This window comes from Nicotiana tabacum, chromosome 18, assembly GCF_000715075.1.
Source record: "Nicotiana tabacum cultivar K326 chromosome 18, ASM71507v2, whole genome shotgun sequence".
Classification (NCBI taxonomy): Eukaryota; Viridiplantae; Streptophyta; class Magnoliopsida; order Solanales; family Solanaceae; genus Nicotiana; species Nicotiana tabacum.
In genome coordinates this window covers 158,173,541-158,192,481 of record NC_134097.1, presented here as the reverse complement: position 1 = coordinate 158,192,481, position 18,941 = coordinate 158,173,541, and the positions used below count along the sequence as shown (strand labels likewise).

At 37.5% G+C, this 18,941-nt stretch overlaps 1 protein-coding gene and 1 non-coding gene across 2 annotated transcripts; one reads left to right on the top strand and one right to left on the bottom strand.

The window, feature by feature from the left end:
* Positions 1 to 3,091: 3,091 nt before the first annotated feature.
* On the bottom strand, positions 3,092 to 3,198 carry LOC142173088 (small nucleolar RNA R71). Its single transcript, XR_012702517.1, has one exon. It is a non-coding gene; the product is annotated as a small nucleolar RNA R71 (small nucleolar RNA).
* Positions 3,199 to 4,056: 858 nt separating this feature from the next.
* LOC142172783 (uncharacterized) lies at positions 4,057 to 4,959 on the top strand. The gene is made up of 3 exons (XM_075236470.1): positions 4,057 to 4,172; positions 4,215 to 4,398; positions 4,510 to 4,959. Exons 1-3 carry the CDS (start codon positions 4,057 to 4,059, stop codon positions 4,957 to 4,959), a joined length of 750 nt encoding a protein of 249 aa, XP_075092571.1.
* Positions 4,960 to 18,941: the final 13,982 nt, after the last annotated feature.

The window sequence follows — 18,941 nt, the reverse complement described above, 5'->3', positions numbered from 1 at the left end:
TATCCTTTGTTATAATACGAGAAAAAAAGAATAAATGAAAATCTACAAATTAAAATCGTTGACTCACCCGGAAAACTCGTAGCCATTGCCATGTTGGAGCTAGAAAAAGTTCCTTTTAAAAGATTTTCCTTACTGTTTTTTCCGAGAGTATACAACTTGTGAAAAAAGATTAGTTAGAAGTTAATAGTGTAAAATGAAATTGTAGAAGAAAAATAGGAAAGAAAGGTTTCAGTTTGAAACCAACTACTAGAAGAGAGAAATAAGAATAGAAGAGCTTCCAACAAACCAATATTTATACCCCTCTGTCGCCCCCCACCCCCCCACCCCCACCCCACGGTGGATACACCATTACGCTACCAGGTTTATTCGAATTCAATATTTTCGATGTGAAATGTAAATTTATATATAAAAATTTACTAAAATTGCAGCATACTTTATCCCTAACAAATAATAAATATGAATTCATAATTTTAAAAATATAATAGGTTTATACTAATAATCTTAAACGTAGAACACATAAAATTTAAAATTCTTGGATACGCCTCTTAAAAAAGCATTGTAGTATGATAAGAATAAAAGAAAAAACCCCAATAGGAAAGGATGAGTCAATGACATGAAGAAACTTCCAAGTTGAATATTAGTTGCAAAGATATTTTGGATATTACTTAGCTTGGTTTTTCCTACAAACGAAAATATGTACTTTTTGAAATATTTACAATCAATAGTCTTCTTTTTCTTTTTTCCTTCCTTTAATAAGATTGACCGGTAGTTTTTGTAATATGGAGATCTTGGCTAGAAATTGACAATACGTGACTTAGATAGATACATGAATTATAAATGTACATCCTACTTGTATCTGGTGTTTATATTAAACTAAACAATTTAATTTTAATAGTATAAAAATATTCTGAAAAAATACATCAATTAATCATGATGAAAATGTAGATGTCTTTATATAATAACGTATGTTTTGCATTTATTGATTTGATATGAATATGACTACTGATAATATTTTACCAAATTTATCGGCCTTTCCTAGACTTTTCACTTTAATACTAGGCTATAACTATGTATTTTGGCTACTATTTGCACTTTAAATTGGCTGTACTTTACTAATGTTTGAGCGTTAAATGGTAGTAAATTGCTCTAATTGAGTATTTTATGCTTTGCAGGAGCAACTCCGGGCTACAAAAAGGTTAAGGAGTGTTTTGAGATAATATGGAGCGTTGAAGGCCAAGTAAAAGCTTATGGAGTAAATTGGGAGTTCGTTAGAGGATCGAAAGAGGTTAGCGCAATTAAAAATAAGAACGAAGAAGAATGCAGAAAATGGCCCAGGTACGCGGTCGCGCACTGGCCGCGCAAGTCATGCAGAAATTTCACAAAGTGCGCGGCCAGATGCGCAATCACCCTCCCAGGTGCGCGGCCGCACATGTCTCTCCGAGAAAAATTATTCCAGGGCTCAACTTGTAATTTCACAGGCAACTCTCCTTGACCTATATGAAGCCTAGCTCGCCCAAAAAGAGGGTATCTTGGTTTTTAGAAGAATTTTGAAGGAAAGAACATGCAAGAAGCATGACGAAAGATTCGGCAACGAGTTTTTATCTTTCTTCCTCTAGTTTTTGTCATTGATGATGAATTCTATTGTTGTGATTGTGAAAACAATTATGCATAGCTAAACTCCTAATTTAGGATTTTGATGGAACCTATTGGAGGATGATTCGTTAATATAGATTGTCGTAGTATTCTCTCTATTTGTTCCACTATATTATTATTGTTGTTGATTGAAGGGCCCTCAATCGACTATGCCTAATTAGTATGTATTACTCGGGAAAGAGTACATATTTAGGTAGTTGTTGAACAACATCACTCCTAACGTATATGAGGGATCAATACGAAGGGTTTAAAGGTGGGATTAGAGATAACGAAACCTTGGTGCGATCTGAGTTAGCTGTACTTAAGGCCAGCTAGCGTAATTCGGGAGAATATGTCTAGTATATTGTGGTAATTACTTGGGAGAGAGTTATGACAGTCAGAGTGCTCATGATCGATAGAGAAGACTTAAACAAATTTATAGAAAACATAGCGGAAAGGATTCCGACAATAAGGGAAATCATAACCTTAGATCATTCCAATTCTTGTCTATAACTTGTTCGTAGTTAGTTATTATTTATTGCATTTTTATTACGTACTATTTAGTTAGTAAACATCCATGTTATTACTTAAATATTTCTGAAGATTGATTACGTGAATTTGTGTGAGTCCAATAGTTGTGTTTAATAGGTTATTTCCCTGTGGGATTCGACTCCGAACTTGTTAACCGGAATATATTTGCAACGACCGCTTAGTCCTTTTTATAAGACATAGTTGGGCGTAATCAAATTTTGGCAACATTGCCGGAGACTTAACGGTGTTATTAATTGGAGCTAAAAGAAGTGCTAGAATTCTTAATGTAGTCAATTTTCATCAATTTAAACTAAATACATTGAAATTGTAACGTTTGTAGTCTTGGGTGTTACAGGTGCATGCCTAGAAACTCCTCAAGAACTGGTGAATTGTTCGAAGCATTATCAGATCCGGAGAAATATTCAAGTCATTGAATCATGCAAACAAGAAAGGCAAACAACAACAGAACTCAACAGAACAAATCGAACCAGACATGGAAGACGGAGTAAATAATCCAAACAACAGAAACAATGTGAATGACCTGAACAATCAGGGTATGGTGCCTCTTGTGCCAGAAGAAACATTGTATGATTGGGCACAACCCACAGCCGACAACCTATCAACCACAATTGCAATCCCTCAGATACAAGCAGAATCATTTCAAATCACAAACAACATGCTACACTTGTTGCAGAATAAGGGACTGTTCTCAGGATCATATATTGAAGATCCTCAGCAGCATCTAAAGAATTTCCTATCGATATGTGTCACGTAAAAGCAACCTAATGTGACACCGGAAGCAATAAAGCTGTTGTTATTTCCATTCTCGGTGACGGGAGAGGCTCAGACTTAGCTTAATTCACTCCCCATTAATTCCATCACTACTTTGGAGGAATTAGTCAAATTATATCCACCTAATAAGACTGCTCAACAAATTGATGAGATATTGAGCTTTAGACAGAAACCAAAAGAAACATTAAAAGAAATGTGGGAGAGGTTCAAGGGTATCCTGGTTAAGTGTCCACATCATGGCATTCCAGAGTAGATGTTGGGGTAGTGGTTCTACATGGGATTGGCAGACAACTTAAAGGCCAATGTTGATGCTTCAGCAGGTGGAGCATTTTTGAGTAAAACATTCAGAGAAAGCAAGATCTTACTTGATAAGATGGCCCAAAACTCAGGATGGATGACAAGAGACTCTACAATCACTCTTGTAGTTCATTTAGTGGCTTTAAACCCAAATAACTCTATAGCTGAAAATATGGCCACTCTAGTGATGCAAATGAGTATCCTCACCAAAAGTTAGATGAATCAAGACAGAAACAGCAGGTACACATAGTTTATGCAACTAACGGGGGCTTATGTACACTATGCATTAACCAACCATATATTTTCTCGTGGAGTGCGGAAGGTGATAACCAACAATATCAGGAAAATATGAACTATATGGCCAACTATTGGGGGCAGAGGCAAGGTGGTCAGAATTGGGGACAACATAAGCAACAATATATACCAGCACAGCATCAGTACAACATCAACAACAATCTTGGAGCTATGCGACCACAGGGTCAAGTGGTGCCTTACCAAAGGCAACAAGGTTACAACCAACAAAATTAGCAGTTGGATTATCAACAACCTCAACAAGAACAAATTGTGAGACAAGATGATGGGTTTGCTGAACTTAAGGGAATGCTAAATAACAACAACAGAATGTTGCAACAACTAATTGGGACTACTAGAAAATTAACCGAGGGAGTAGACTCACATGAATCAACGATAAAAGGTATTGAGGTTCAATTAGGACAGATTTTGATGGCTTTAAACAATTATCCCTAAGGGACGTTACCTGCAGACACACAAATCAAGCCAAAAGAGCATGGCCCGAAACAACTTATGGTAGTGAGTCTACAAAATGGTAGATTCCTAGATCTGGAGCAAGAAATTGCTCGTGAAAGCCAACCTACTGAAACACTTGTGCCAGTACCCATTGAGATAGATGATTCAACAGGGTTAACTGAGGTGACGGTATAAAATGCACATGAGAACACCAGCAAAGAAAAAGAGGTTGCAAAGGAGACTGAGGTAGCACATGAAACGACAGTAGAAGCAGTGCCTGAGCAAGAAAAAAATCAAATCACAGGGAAGAAGCGACCTCCACCGTTCCCACAAAGATTGGCCAAGTATCAGAAAGAAGAGCAGTATAAGAAATTCTTGGAGATGTTGAAGCAAATTCAGGTAAACATTCCATTGATTGACGCCTTAAAGGAAATGCCTGGTTATGCAAAAATGATGAAGGACTTGATGTCTCGTAAGTTCGACTTTCAAGACTTGGCCATGGTTACACAGACTCAGACATGTAGTATTTCTATGATGAGACCCATAGTTGAGAAGTTGTTTGACCCAGAGAGTTTCACAATCCCATGCACAATAGGCAACTATGTATTTGCTATGGCACTTTATGATTTGGGGGCAAACATAAACATGATGCCCCTGGCTATCTACAAAAGGTTAGGCATTGGAAGAGCTAGACCCATGTCCATGTTACAACAGCTGGCTAACCGGATAGTGAAGAAGCACTCTGGTATTCTTGATGATGTATTAGTACAGGTTGAGAAAGTTGTGTTCCCAGCAGATTTTGTCCTTCTTGACTGTCGGGTTGACGAGAAAATTCCCACAATTTTGGGAAGACCATTCCTGGCCATAGGGAGAGCTTTAATTGACTGTGAAACTGGAGAGCTCAAAATGAGAATAAATGATGAAGAAATAACATTCAACGTGCAGAAATCTATGCGGTGACCAAGTGAATTTGCTTACTGCTCTTTAATACAAGCCGCGGATGTAATTTTGGAGGAGGAAGATGAGACATTGAATACTAAAGACCCTCTAGCAGCCTGTCTCATGAACTTAGATGAAGCAAATGGAGAGGACTTGGCGGAGTGGGTACTTGCTCTTGAAGTCCAAGGTATTTGGAGAAGGGGGCTCGAATTTGAGCCTTTGCACTTAGAGAAAAGGAAAATTCCTCCAGCTAAGTCGTCTATAGAAGAGCCACTAAAGTTGGAACTGAAGCCCCTACAACCTCATCGCAGGTATGCTTTCTTGGGACTTAACTCAACTTTACCTGTTATTATCTTATTTAGTTTGTTAGATGTGCAGGTAGAACAACTTTTGCAGGTATTGATGGAGTGCAAGACTGCAATTGGTTGGACCATTGCAGATATCAAGGGTATCAGCCCAGTATTTTGTATGCATAAGATTCTACTAGAACATGGGTACAAACCTTTCAGAGAACATCAAAGAAGGCTGAACCCCAACATGAAAGAAGTGGTAAAGAAAGAAGTGATTAAGTGGTTATATGGGGGAATCATATTCCCTATATCTGTCAGCAACTGGGTCAGCCCAGTTTAGTGTGTGCTGAAGAAGGGTTCGGTATGACGGTAGTGAAAAATGAGAAGAACGAGTTAATCTCAACACGAACAATCATAGGCTGGAGAATTTGTATGGGTTACAGAAAGTTGAACATGGCTACCAGGAAAGACCATTTATCACTGCCATTCATTGGTTAGATGCTAGATAGATTGGCAGGGAGGTCTCACTACTGCTTTTTGGATGGGTACTCAGAGTATAATCAGATCTTTATTGCCTTGGAGGATAGAGAGAAAATGTCGTTCACCTGCCCTTATGGTATCTATGCCTTTCAGAGAATGTCGTTTGGCCTATGCAATGTACTCGCCACATTCTAAAGGTGCATGATGGCCATCTTCATAGATATGGTAGAGGAAATAATGGAGGTGTTCATGGATGACTTCTCAGTGGTGGGGAACTCATTCGATGATTGCCTTATGAACTTGAGAAGAGTATTAAAGAGGTGTATCAAGACTAATCTAGTACTCAACTAGGAAAAGTGTCATTTCATGGTATAGGAAGGTATATTCTTGGGGAACCTAGTTTCGAGTAAAGGCATTGAGGTGGATCGTGCAAAGGTTGATGTGATCGAAAAGCTTCCACCACCCATGTCCGTCAAAGAAATAAGAAGTTTCCTCGAACATGTAGGTTTTTATAGGAGATTCATAAAAGATTTTTCCAAATTTTCTAACCCGTTGTGTAAATTGCTTGAAAAAGATCACCTTTTTGTGTTTTTTGATGGCTGCAGGGTAGCTTTTGAGGAATTGAAGAAGAGGCTGGTAACAACACCTATCATAGTTGCACTTGACTGGGAGCAAACATTTGAGCTAATATGTGATGCGAGCGACTATGCTGTGGGAGCAGTTCTTTGTTAGTGAAAACACAAAGTCATGCATTCAATATACTACGCAAGTAGAACTCTGAATAGTGCCCAATTGAATTACACAGTAACCGAGAAGGAGATGCTAGCAGTGGTGTTCACCTTTGACAAATTCAGGTCATACCTGATAGGCTCGAAGGTAATTATTTATACAGACCATGCAGCCCTCAGGTACTTAATCGAAAAGAAGGAGTCAAAGTTGCACCTGATTCGATGGGTGCTACCGATGTAAGAATTTGACTTGGAAATCCATGACCGAAAGGGAACGGAGAACCAATTGGCTGATCACTGTCTAGGCTGGAAGGAGCTGGGAAGAAGGTAGAGGTGGAAGAGAATGTGGAGACTTTCCCAGATGAACAACTATTATCCACGAGTCTTGAGGTAGCGCAATGGTATGCATACATTGCAAACTACCCGGTGAGCAGTATTGTTCCTTATGACCTTTCCTCTGTCCAAAAGAAAAAGTTATTTCGTGATTGTCGCATATATTATTGGGATGAGCCTTATTTGTTCAGGATTTATATTAATAACATGATCCAGCGATGTATCCCCGAGATAGACCAGTCTTTTATTTTGTAGGAGTGTCACGCGTCACCATATGGTGGCCATTCCGAAGGAGTAAGGATAGATACAAAAGTCTTGGAGTCGGGCTTCTACTGGCCGACATTGTTCAAAGATGCACACTTATGGGTGATAGGTTGTGATGAATGTCAACGTACATGGAATATTTCCTGCCGACATGAGATGCCTATGAACTCAATTCAGGAGGTAGAAGTGTTTGATGCATGGGGAATCGACTTCATGGGGCCTTTTGTTAGCTCATATGGCAACAAGTACATACTCGTAGCTATGGACTACGAGTACAAATGGGTGAAGGCCGCAACGCTACCTACAAATGATGTAAAAGGGGTAATTGGTTTTGAAGAAAGAATATATTCACATGATTTGGCACTCTAAGGGCAATAATCAGTGATGGAGGCACTCACTTCTGTAATCGAGCCTTCGCAAAGTTGTTAGAAAGTATTATGTATGCCACAAGATTTCCACTCCATATCATCCACAAATGAGTGGGCAAGTGAAAGTTTCGAACAGAGAGATAAAGAGTGTGTTGACAAAGATTGTGAATGCTACAAGAACATATTGGGCAAGAAAGTTAGATGATACACTCTGGGCCTATCGTACCGCTTTAAAACTTCGATTGGCATGTCGCCATATAAATTGGTGTTTGGGAAGGCGTGTCACCTACTAGTGGAGTTGGAGCATAGAGCTTTGTGGGCATTGAGGCAGCTTAATCTCGATATAGAAGCTGCGAGCACAAGTACAGTCACAGAGTTTGCATGAGCTTGATGAGTTTTGCTACCACACTTTTGAGAGCACAAGTCTATACAAAGAAATAATGAAGATGATGTATGACAAAAATATTCTTGAATAGAGTTTTAACCCGGAGATATGGTATTGCTTTACAATTCAAAATTGAGGTTATTTCTGGGCAAATTAAAGTCAAAATTGTTAGGACCATTTAGTGTGGTAGAGATTCACCACACTGGTTCCATAGAGATTGTTGCAGAAAATGACTCTCACACATTCAGAGTCAATGGGCACAGGTTAAAATATTATGTGGGCATGGATGACGCGAAAGTAGTATCGGTGACTCATTTGCTCAAGCCACCAATGTTGAGTGAGACGTAAGAGCGATGACCTACGTCGTGTTGCGACATTAAACCAGGCGCTTTATGGGAGGCAACCCATTGTAATGTTGTATAAATAATTAGAAAAAAAACTGGGAAAAAAATCACGTGTGAGACCGCGCATTGATTGCGCAGTTTTAGATTTTTCTGCCACAGATGTGCGGTCGCGCACTGGGAACTGTTGGTAGGGTTTTAACTAGTAATTTTAGTTTGTATTTTTTATCTTTTCCTTAGTCATTTTTTTTATTAAAAAAATACAATACCAACCCCCCCCCCCCCCCCCCGCAACCCTAAAAACTCCCGTTCCTCCCCCTTACTAACCTAAATCCTAAACCCCCTCTTTTATTCTATCTCCCTTCCTTAAAATCCCCCAATTTCAAAACCTAACCCCACCCCCTTTCATCTCTTCTCTTCTAACTTCTCTTATCTAATTTCTGTCATTTTCTCCCCAACCTACACCCCCACAATTCCGTCAGGTAAGTACCCTTGTTTAAGTTTGTTTTGTATGCCATTGCTTAGGTTATTTTAATTTTTGTGTATTGTAGTAGATTCCTATTGTATTGCAGTGGATTTCTTCTTGTATTGTATTCTCGTTATACTCATTGGTATGTCGAGGCAATAGTTGAATTTTATTATGATGGGTTAGGTTGACATTGGTATATCAGTGGTTGAATTGGGGTTATCAAATTGCTGTTTGCGAGTTAAGGTGAATTGGGAAGTTTAGGTGTTTGTTTAAATGCCACGATGAGTTTGAGAATGTAATTTTGTGACCAAGTGTGCTGGTTAAGTTTGGGTAACCGCCCTTGGTTAACATATCGTGCCTTTCGCTGATGGTGGTATTTGTTTCAGGTAGTATGATGCCATCCAAGAAATGAAGAACCAGGGGTGCATCCTCTAGTGGTCATGCTGGATCATCCCGTTCGCGAGGTTCTGCTAATGTTTGCCAGTATGATAGTACCAAGTTCGTATATAGAGCGGCTCAGGAATGTTTTGGTCATAAGTCTTCTAAGAAACTCATACCGGAGAAGGGAATTGATATGGGGTCACTCCAAAATGACTTTCCCAACATGTATTATGAATTGGTCCAGCGCAGGCTAGATATCTTGTTTGAAGAACCGGATGAAGCCAATTTAATGAACCACGTCTACACAGTGCGGAAAAAGAGTGTGAACGCATCCATAGAGGCCATTCGGAGGGCTTACCGGTTGCCAATGTTTGGGGAAGATCCTGACGCAGAGGACTACTATGACATCCATGGAAGAGTACCAATCCCGTGGGAAGGGTTCTTTAGGAAAATATGTGTGCCCAACAAGGAAGTAGTGTGGATTACGCAACAGAAGAAGTTTCATTCGGCTTCGTTCATCTTTGAAGGGAAGTGTTGGCTCTACGTCATCAATAGCCGCCTGCTGCCTTCTTCCAATACCACTAATGTGAATGGTCCTCGTGCTGCGCTGATCTGGTGTTTCATCAATGGCCACGATTTTGATGTGGCTAAGGTTATCCATGATGAAATGTTCATTCGTTTCCAGGTGCAAAGGTATGGGTTCTTCTTTCCTTCATTAATCACTAGATTATGTCGTGCAATACGTGTACCGAAAAACAAAGACTTGGATGGGACAATAAAGAAAGAATAGAAGTTCTGTGCTGATAAAGTGGTAATTGGGAAGGATCTTGTTGCACCTTGTCTCGCCCCTTTTTTCCTCGCGGAGTTCGGGGTTTTGACATTTTTGGAGTACAACTCCTTTCCTTTTGGGAATTGGGTATGAGATTTGAAGAGTCACCACCTAACAGATTAAGGTGTGTTAGGGCACCTAGAGCAAATAACTCATGAACTAGTTTACACCACTAGAGATTTGGTAAGGGCTCAAAATTACCTTGAGGGGAAGGTGTTAGGAACCCCTCGAGGTCCACAACGGTGGTTCCATGCCAAACTCAATTTAAGTGAATTAGTCTTATTAGGAAATAAAGCAATTTAAACAAATAGATATTACTTTTAAAACAAGGAGTAAAGGGGGTCATAGGTTTTTTAGCCTATAGGATCACTTTTGTGCAATACTTGGTAATCGTCCCCAAGTTAGGGTGTTACACATAACATTAGCACACAGATCATCATTTCCTTTTACTATCCAATTACCCTCCCCTTTTTTAATTATTACCTTAGCGTTCTAATAACATCCAGTACGTACCTTATGCGTGCAAAATCCGTCCTTACCTCTTGACCTGGAGGTGTTTAGGGCCTCTATTTAAGGCAGTTCTAGACTCACCTATGTTTTTTAAAAGGAGAAAACTAAGCGACAAACAAAAGTCAAGTAGGACTGTCACACAAGAAGCAATTAAGTGGGATCATGTTAACCTCCACAAATAGACAAACAAATGTATGTTGTTCAAACAATTCTAAATAATTTTAGGGTCCTATAGGCAGGATATCTAAATGAGCACAAACAGAATATACAACAGTTTTATTAAAGCAAGCATACAAATACCTATCAGTTTGCCTACTAACTTTGTTAATACTCTGGATCCGAGCAGATGCCAAATAAGCAATCACAGTTTTTAGACCCAGAATTTAATTAACCTACAGGCTTGCCTTAGTGATAACCGGGCAGAACCTTATAGACATGGCATCGAAGCTGTAAATCAACTACTGATTTTTAACAGGCATATTTTATCTTTAAATCCTATAGGCATGCTTTCTAAGTGCTAAAACGGGTTTTGAAATCCTATAGGCATGATTTCTAAATGCTGAAACTGGTTTTAAAACTTATAGGCATGATATCTAAATTGCAGAAGTTGATTCCTTTATTTCCTACATGCATGATTTCTAAGTATAGAAACTAATTTTGAAATCCTATAGGCATGATTTCTAAATGCAGAAACTGATTTTGAAATCCTATAGGCGTGATTTCTAAATGCAGAAACTAATTTTGAAATTCTATAGGCATGGCATTTACAATTATAAACATATAGGCATGATATCTATTAATCACACGTGGGCAAAATTCTTTAAACACATTGCTAGGAAAATTACTAATCGAATAGATAGGGTCCTATTGACATGGTTACTAATGAATATAAAAATAAGCATGGATCCTATGGACAGGATTTCTAGTGCAAAGAATTAAACATAAAGTCCTATAAGAAGAATTTCTAACATGCAGATGTGCAGCACAGAATCAAACGATCAGAAAAATCCTGCAGGCAGGATCACAATACAGTATCCACATAATGCAATCAATATAGTTAAGTCCTATAGGCAGGATTTCTACCCAATTTCAACAAAAGATATAAGAATAGACCCCCCAACTTTTATTAATAACCCCATATCTATTTATTACAGAGATCATTACAGGCCAATATGAATAAATTACACAATAATAATCATTATACTATAGGGAGCCTTAGCATGGCCAACATAAACCTGAGAGCCAGGCCTTCAGCACAACAGTCTTGAAACAGTAACAGATATTCATTCATAGCACATTAAACAAAACTTCCAATGTGTCAAAGTTCCCAAAGAGCCTCAGGGACCCCGGGCAACGCTCACACTAGAGCCATGTATTCAACACAGAATTCATATAGGGTTGGAAAACCAGCCCCAATGTATCAGAGTTCAAAGGAGTCTTAGGGACCCTATGCCGTGCTCACACTGGGGGTGGTAGGAACCTAAAGGGCTAAGAGTAGCAATTTGAAAACTAGTACATAGAAGGTAAGGGGGACAATTTTAGAAAATAGTTTAATTTTAGAAGCAAATAGATTCAGGATACAGGGGTTGCAAATAGAGTCATACAAATAGGGTCCATACTCAGTACATGATTCAGGAAGATTGGTATTTATTTAGAGTGGATACTTATATCAGTGATCACAAAAAGCAAGGACACTTGAATTAACAGACAGAGTTAGCCAGATTACATGCTTGCAGTATCCAGCCATGTTCAGAACAAGGAACATACAACTGATTTAGACAAGGTTTCACATAACTTGGTTTATTAACTATCGCTAGGTGGACTCATATAGACATATATTAAATAAAAGCATGATGGAGTTTGAAATAACTAACCAAACAAACATATAGCACAGGATAGCAGGAACTAAAGCTCTCTAGTCTAGAAAGAAGTAAACAGAAATCAAGGACCAGACATGCTAAGGTAAGCCCATCACACAACCACATAGAACAAAGCAAATTAATAGGATTTGAGGCATACTAGTCAGGGAGAATGCAAGTAAGAAACACATGGCAAACAGAAACATATTGCAGTTGGAAGTACACTAATCATATAATCACATGGAACAACAATAACTGAGGCATAACACACGAGAACATGATGACCAGGAATCATGTATCAAACAGGAACATGTCGAGGTCTATAATAGACTGAATACATAGCATATAGAATAGAACATGGTAACAGGAATTGAGACATACTAGTTAAGAGAGTAGTAAACAGGAAACAGAAGGGGCAAACAGAATCATATTGAAGTCTAACTACATAGCATATAGAAAAGAACATGATAACAGAAATGGAGGCATACCAGTTAAGGAGATCGCAAACAGGAAGGTGAAGACGAAAGAAATCCAAGAGTCTAGCCTTGACTTTCAGCCCGCTAGACAGTGCACCAGATCAACGAAACTGAAATTGTGTAAGTGTGTGTGTGTATTAGTATGTGCTTGTAAGTATAGATATCTGAGTCTGAGCGTGAGTGTCTTTAAAGGGGAATGGGGAAGGGTTTAAATAATGTAGGAGTTAAACACATAAACATGAAAAATCAATTAGTCAAACACTAGAAAGGTAAGCGTTAAAATCAGTAAAATTGAACCCTAAACTTTAGGTGAAGATACACAAAATCAGTAGGAAAAAGGTAAAGAATCACATAAGGCATATAATGAAAAGAGATACCAGATTTGGTTCAGGTAAAAAGGGTCTGAAATCCTAATTTAGGTAAATCCCAAAATCAGCAGAGAATAATGGCAAAGAATCACGTAATAGCACAAAAATAAACGTAGACAGGATTATTCAAAAGAAGAGTAGGATTGCACCAGATTTGGTTCAAGAAAAAAGGTTTGAAACCCTAAATTTAGGTAAACCATAAAATCAACCGAAAATAAAGCAAATAATCACATATTTGCATAAAACGAACAAAGATGAGAGATTATTCAAATGGAAGCACAGAATCGAACTAGAAAGATCTGAAATCCTAACTTAGGGCAAAATAAGGTAAAAAAATATTGAAAACACGTTAGATTAAACAGAAATAAGGAAAATATTAGTCAAATACAAGAAAGGAAAGAGTATCAATCAGAGATCAGTAAAGAACAAGGAAATGTCTCAAACCCTAGTTGAGACTGATGCTTTGAATCGGACCAGAGATGCAAGAATCATTCAATAAAACATGTATATGGACGGAAGATCATCCAGATCTTCATAGAATCAGGGTGAATCTATCCGTTATTGAGGTAGTTCTTGCCAAAAATAGGGCAAGAATCTAAGTAATACCGTAGATGAGCATATAATGATAGAGTAATACAAAATAGGTAAGCAAATCATGGATTGATTCCATGTTTGAGCCATAATAAGAGAGATTTGAGGGTGACGACGCTAGGGTTTGACAAAGATGGAGAGGGCGTTGAGTGCATTTAAAGACGACGGTTTTTGGGGGAATGGGGTAGGGTTTCTGACTAGGTTAATTAAAAGGGATAGGAATACTATGGGTTGTTGATCTCAGAGATCAACGGCTATGATTGGTCGGGATTTTGGTTGAGTTAATTAAGTGGGTAAGGGAATGGACTAATGGGTTTTAAATAATTGGGCTGGGGTAATTGGGTTAGGTCCGAAAAAAATAGGAATTTTAGGGCTATTAGTTAAATACCCATTTAATTTAGTAAAACAATTTTATAAAATAATTTGTAAATGATAAAAATATTATTTGTACATGAAATGATTTAAAATAATTAATTAATATTATAAAAATATAAAAAGTTACTTTTCATATAAATAATGTAATTATGCATGTATATGGGCTATTATTGCAAAATATGTAATTCTAGCCTACAAAATACAAATGTAATTATAAAAAATGCAATAAAAATATTTAAATACTTTATGGACATAAATGATGAATTTAAATGATTAAATTACCATAAAATAATATGAGGGGTAATTATTTGGCATTTGTATACTAGAAATGCAAGGATCAATTGATTTAAAGCCCTTTAAAAATTTATAGAAAAATTATAAAAATACTTGTACATGCTTGTAAATCTAATAACAATGCGTGTGCACTATTTTGAATATATATATATATATGCATATTTAAAATATATGAGGGAAAGGTTGGGTATCAACACACTTGTTGAGTCAAGTAGCGATGAGTTTGATGCTTCTAACGAGGGTACTGAAGGGAAAGTTGAGGCTGTGGCTACTCACCTCCACACGAAAGGTTGTTGAGGGAACCTCTATGGTCAGATGGGACATAAGATTGACGGCCTTGGAGCAGGAAATGGCGGGGATGCGTACTTCTGTCACGGACTTGGGAGCTCGAGTGGATTCCCTTGCTACCCAAAATATCAAATCTGAGAGGAAGGTCCTGGCGTGGCTGCGTGCGCTTGGTAGGGCTTGCCATCTCTATCCCGGCACTGTCTCTAACCAGGACTGACTCTATCAGGAAAGTATCATTTACCTTATATTTTTCTTTGTGTGATATGAGAACATGCCACCAGTGTGTGTGTGTGTGTGTGTGTGTGTGTGTGTGTGTGTGTGTGTGTGTGTGTGTATATATATATATATATATATATATATATATATATATATATATATATATATATATATATATATATATATATATATATATATATATATATATATATGTAATGTATATTAGTGTCAGTTTCTTTGGTCAGTTTGAGTAATATAAAAAAAAATGTTCGACTTTTCTCGATGATGGATATCATTCGACGGGTTTCTTGAGGGATTAAAGTCGAAAGGAAAAAGCCAAAAAGATTTTCTATTGTTACGTAGTGTAGCAATTTCCCCTTGGTTTTTTTTGGATCAAGATTCTTTTCCAAGGATTTTGTTTGAACCGGGTATAGTTAGTTTTATTTTTTTAGAATTAGGAACCCTTGGGCTTTGAGCTGAAATGAAAACAAGGTCTCTTAACTTCGTTATGCCTTGAGAATAGCGAGTGCTTTAGTGTGACGCTTAGGCTCAGTTGTTGACTTTTATATAAGTGCCTTAAATTATATGTTCTTAACTTGGCTTAAGTGCTTTGAATAGAGTGTTGTTGATGATCCAATCTTGAGTGAGTCATATGCCATGTGTGTGTGAGGTTTGTTGTATTCTGTGCATTACATCTGATGTCTAAAACTTTCCCCATGTGTTTGCGAAGTGAAATAGTAGTTTTGTTCAGTCTTGGAAGTGATATAGGCGTTTCTTTGTTGAGCCAGTGATATGCTTTTACCACCTAATTGTTATGTATCTTAGTTAACCCCTTTGAGCCTGTAATTCTATTTTCTTGGCAACCACATTACAAGCCATACCCATTTGTTTAAATTAACCATCTATTAGAACCTATTCACCTCTCATGAGCACTTGAATTATTATGAACTTTGTAAAAGTTAAGGTGTGGGGTGGTTGGTTTGACTTTTGAGTGGAACTAATGAAATAAAGAGAAATGCGTACTGTTTTGAAAAAGTAAGAGCCATTTGAAAAAGTAATGTTGTGAAAAAATAATTCCTTGATAAGTGGTAACTCTTGATGAAAAGGTACTTAAATAATTGGAGCTAATGTATATTGATTTGAAGGTGGAGTATGGTTTGACATAAGTTTGGGGTTCCAAATGCTAAAGTGTATGTATTAAAGTGCTTAGGGAGGTGTAGTCACTCTTATATCTAAATGTATCCTACCCGTCCCGCAACCTACATTACAACCACTTAAAAGTCCTATTTGATCCTTGACTGAATGAACTCAATTAGTAGAGTAGTACACTATGAGCATGCCTATGGTGCATTTCTTGTGGCACATGAATGCCGTTTATGAGAGTGAGTGAATTCTTTCTATCTTGAGTTTCTAATTATTCTTAAATTGTATTTTATGTGGAACTACTCTCTTTTGTTGTGTGAGGGCACTTGATTCATGAAGGAAAGGTGATTCTGGACCTCTGTGTAGAGTAAGTGAGCAAGTTGTGAATAATGCGTCGTGCTTATGAGTCAATTCTTGAGGTGAAGATGTTACACTATTGTACTTAGACTATTTGAAATATTCTTGGTGCGATGAGTTAGGAAAGTCGCTTAGTGAGGTAGTGTCTATGTAAGGTGTGGTTTGATTGCTCGAGGATGGACAATGGTTTAAGTGTGGGGTATTCATAGTAGGCTATAATTATGTATTTTGACCACTATTTGCACTTTAAATTAGCTGCACTTTACTAATGTTTGAGCGTTAAATGGTAGTAAATTGCTCTGATTGAGTATTTTATGCTTTGCAGGAGCAAGTTCGGGCTACAATAAGGTTAAGGAGTGGTTTGAGCTAATATAGAGCATTAAAGGCCAAGTAAAAGCTTATGGAGTAAATTGAGAGTTCTTTAGAGGATCAAAAGAGGTTAGCGCAATTAAAAAGAAGAACGAAGAAGAGTGCAGAAAAATGGCCCAGGTGGGCGGCTGCGCACTAGGCCGCGCAAGTCAGGCAAAAATTTCACAAAGTGCGCGGTCACCCTCCCAGGTGCGCGGCCGCGCACGTCTCTCCGAGGAAAATTATTTCAGGGCTAAACTTGTAATTTCAGAGACGACTCTCCTTGACCTATATGAAGCCTAGCTCGCCCAAAAAGATGGTATCTTGGTTTTTAGAAGAATTTTGAAGGCAAAAACAGGCAAGAAGCAAGATGGAAGATTCGACAACGAGTTTTTATCTTTCTTCCTCTAGTTTTTATCATTGATGATGAATTCTGTTGTTGTGATTGTGAAAACAATTATGCATAGCTAAACTCCTAATCTAGAGTTTTGATAGAACCTATTGGATGATGATTTTCTTATTATGTTAGTATAGATTTGTCGTAGTATTCTCTCTATTTGTTCAACTATATTATTGTTGATGTTGATTGAAGGGCCCTTAATCGACTGTGCCAATTTAGTATGTATTACTCAGGAGAGAGTACATATTAAGGCAGTTGTTGAACAATATCACTCCTAAAGCCAACTAGCGTAATTCGGGAGAATATGTCTAGTATATTGTGGTAATTAATTGGGAGAGAGTTAAGACAGTCAAAATGCTCATGATCGGTAGAGAAGACTTAGGCAAATTTATAGAAAACATAGCGGAAAGGATTCCGACAATAGGGAAAATCATAACCTTAGATCATTGCATTTCTTGTCTACAACCAGTTCGTAGTTAGTTATTATTTATTGCATTTTTATTACGTACTATTTAGTTAGTAAACATCCACTTTATTACTTAAATATTTCTAAAGATTGATTACGTGAATTTGTGTGAGTCCAATAGCTGTGTTTAGTAGGTTAATTCCCTGTGGGATGCGACTCCGGACTTGTTAGCTGAAATATATTTGCAACGACCGCTTAGTCCTTTTTATAGGGCATAGTTGGGCGTGATCACACTTCTTTAAATATATTCACCAGTTGAACGATATTCCTTTTTTGAATTAGACCAAGCTATTAGGTTGTTTAAGTTAATTTAAACTAACGTTGTTGTATTCAAACCACTCAATATTGTGTCTATGTATGTTAATTAGTACCTTCTCGTATTCTAAAAAATTTCTATTTTTTTATAGGATAATTTTCTAACAAAATTGTGTTAAATATTGTAGAATATTCCGTCTAACATTAGTATCATTAAATTAGAATAGACACAGAGAACATAATCAAGTATGACCTTAAAAGAACTGAGATACTGGAATGTTTGGTAAAACTATAGCTAGCTAATCCGTCTAATGAAGTTCTACGGAGTGGAAAACATTAAAATAAATATCTTTTTAATGTTTTACAAGGAGTATTAATAGAGGTGGCATGTGGTCCGGTCCGGTCCCTAAACGGGCCAAGTGGGCCAGGCTAAACGCTCCCGATCCCAGGCCGGTCCCTAAATAAATAGGTCTACTGATTCTGGACTAAACGGTCTTTTTTTAGGAACCGGCTCGGGACCGGGCCCACCAACTCATTGTCTCGGGCTAAACGGGCCGGGCCCGCGGGCTAAGTTGGCCCAACGGCTGAATATTTTTTTTAATTAAATAAAAAGTAGAGATAAAAAGATATTAAAAAATATCTAAGGCAATGCCATGTAAATTTTATTAAATTATATGTGACCTAAATTTTTTAATTCAAATTTTAAAACAAAAATATTGTAAAGAGATATTCAAAGCAATGCGTTATAATTTTATTATAGTATTGAAAAAATATGGCAATATCTTTCTTAGTCTTCCTCCCCCCTATGGAATGAGCACAACAAGGTGCTAATACCACCATTGAGAAGAAAAAGAAACTAATCAAGATGTGCCAAAATACAAGTTACATAATACATACTAATTTTTGTTCATACAAGTTACATGGTATCTCTTACAAACTTCATAAATCCTTCAAGGTCCGGAGGAATTTTCGTTGGTAGTGGCGGAAAAGTAGCTTGGTTATCGCCGCTTCTATTGTCCGGCGAAGCAGCATCCTCCGGAAGTTCAGCTAACATTTCTTTGTAAGTTTCGCCTTCCTCTAGTTGTGATTCAGCAAGTCCAAAATTTCTTCTTTACGAACAGATTCAATCTCTAAAAATTACTAATTTTTCCAAGCTCTCCCTCATAGATGCTTTATAATCACCGAGTTG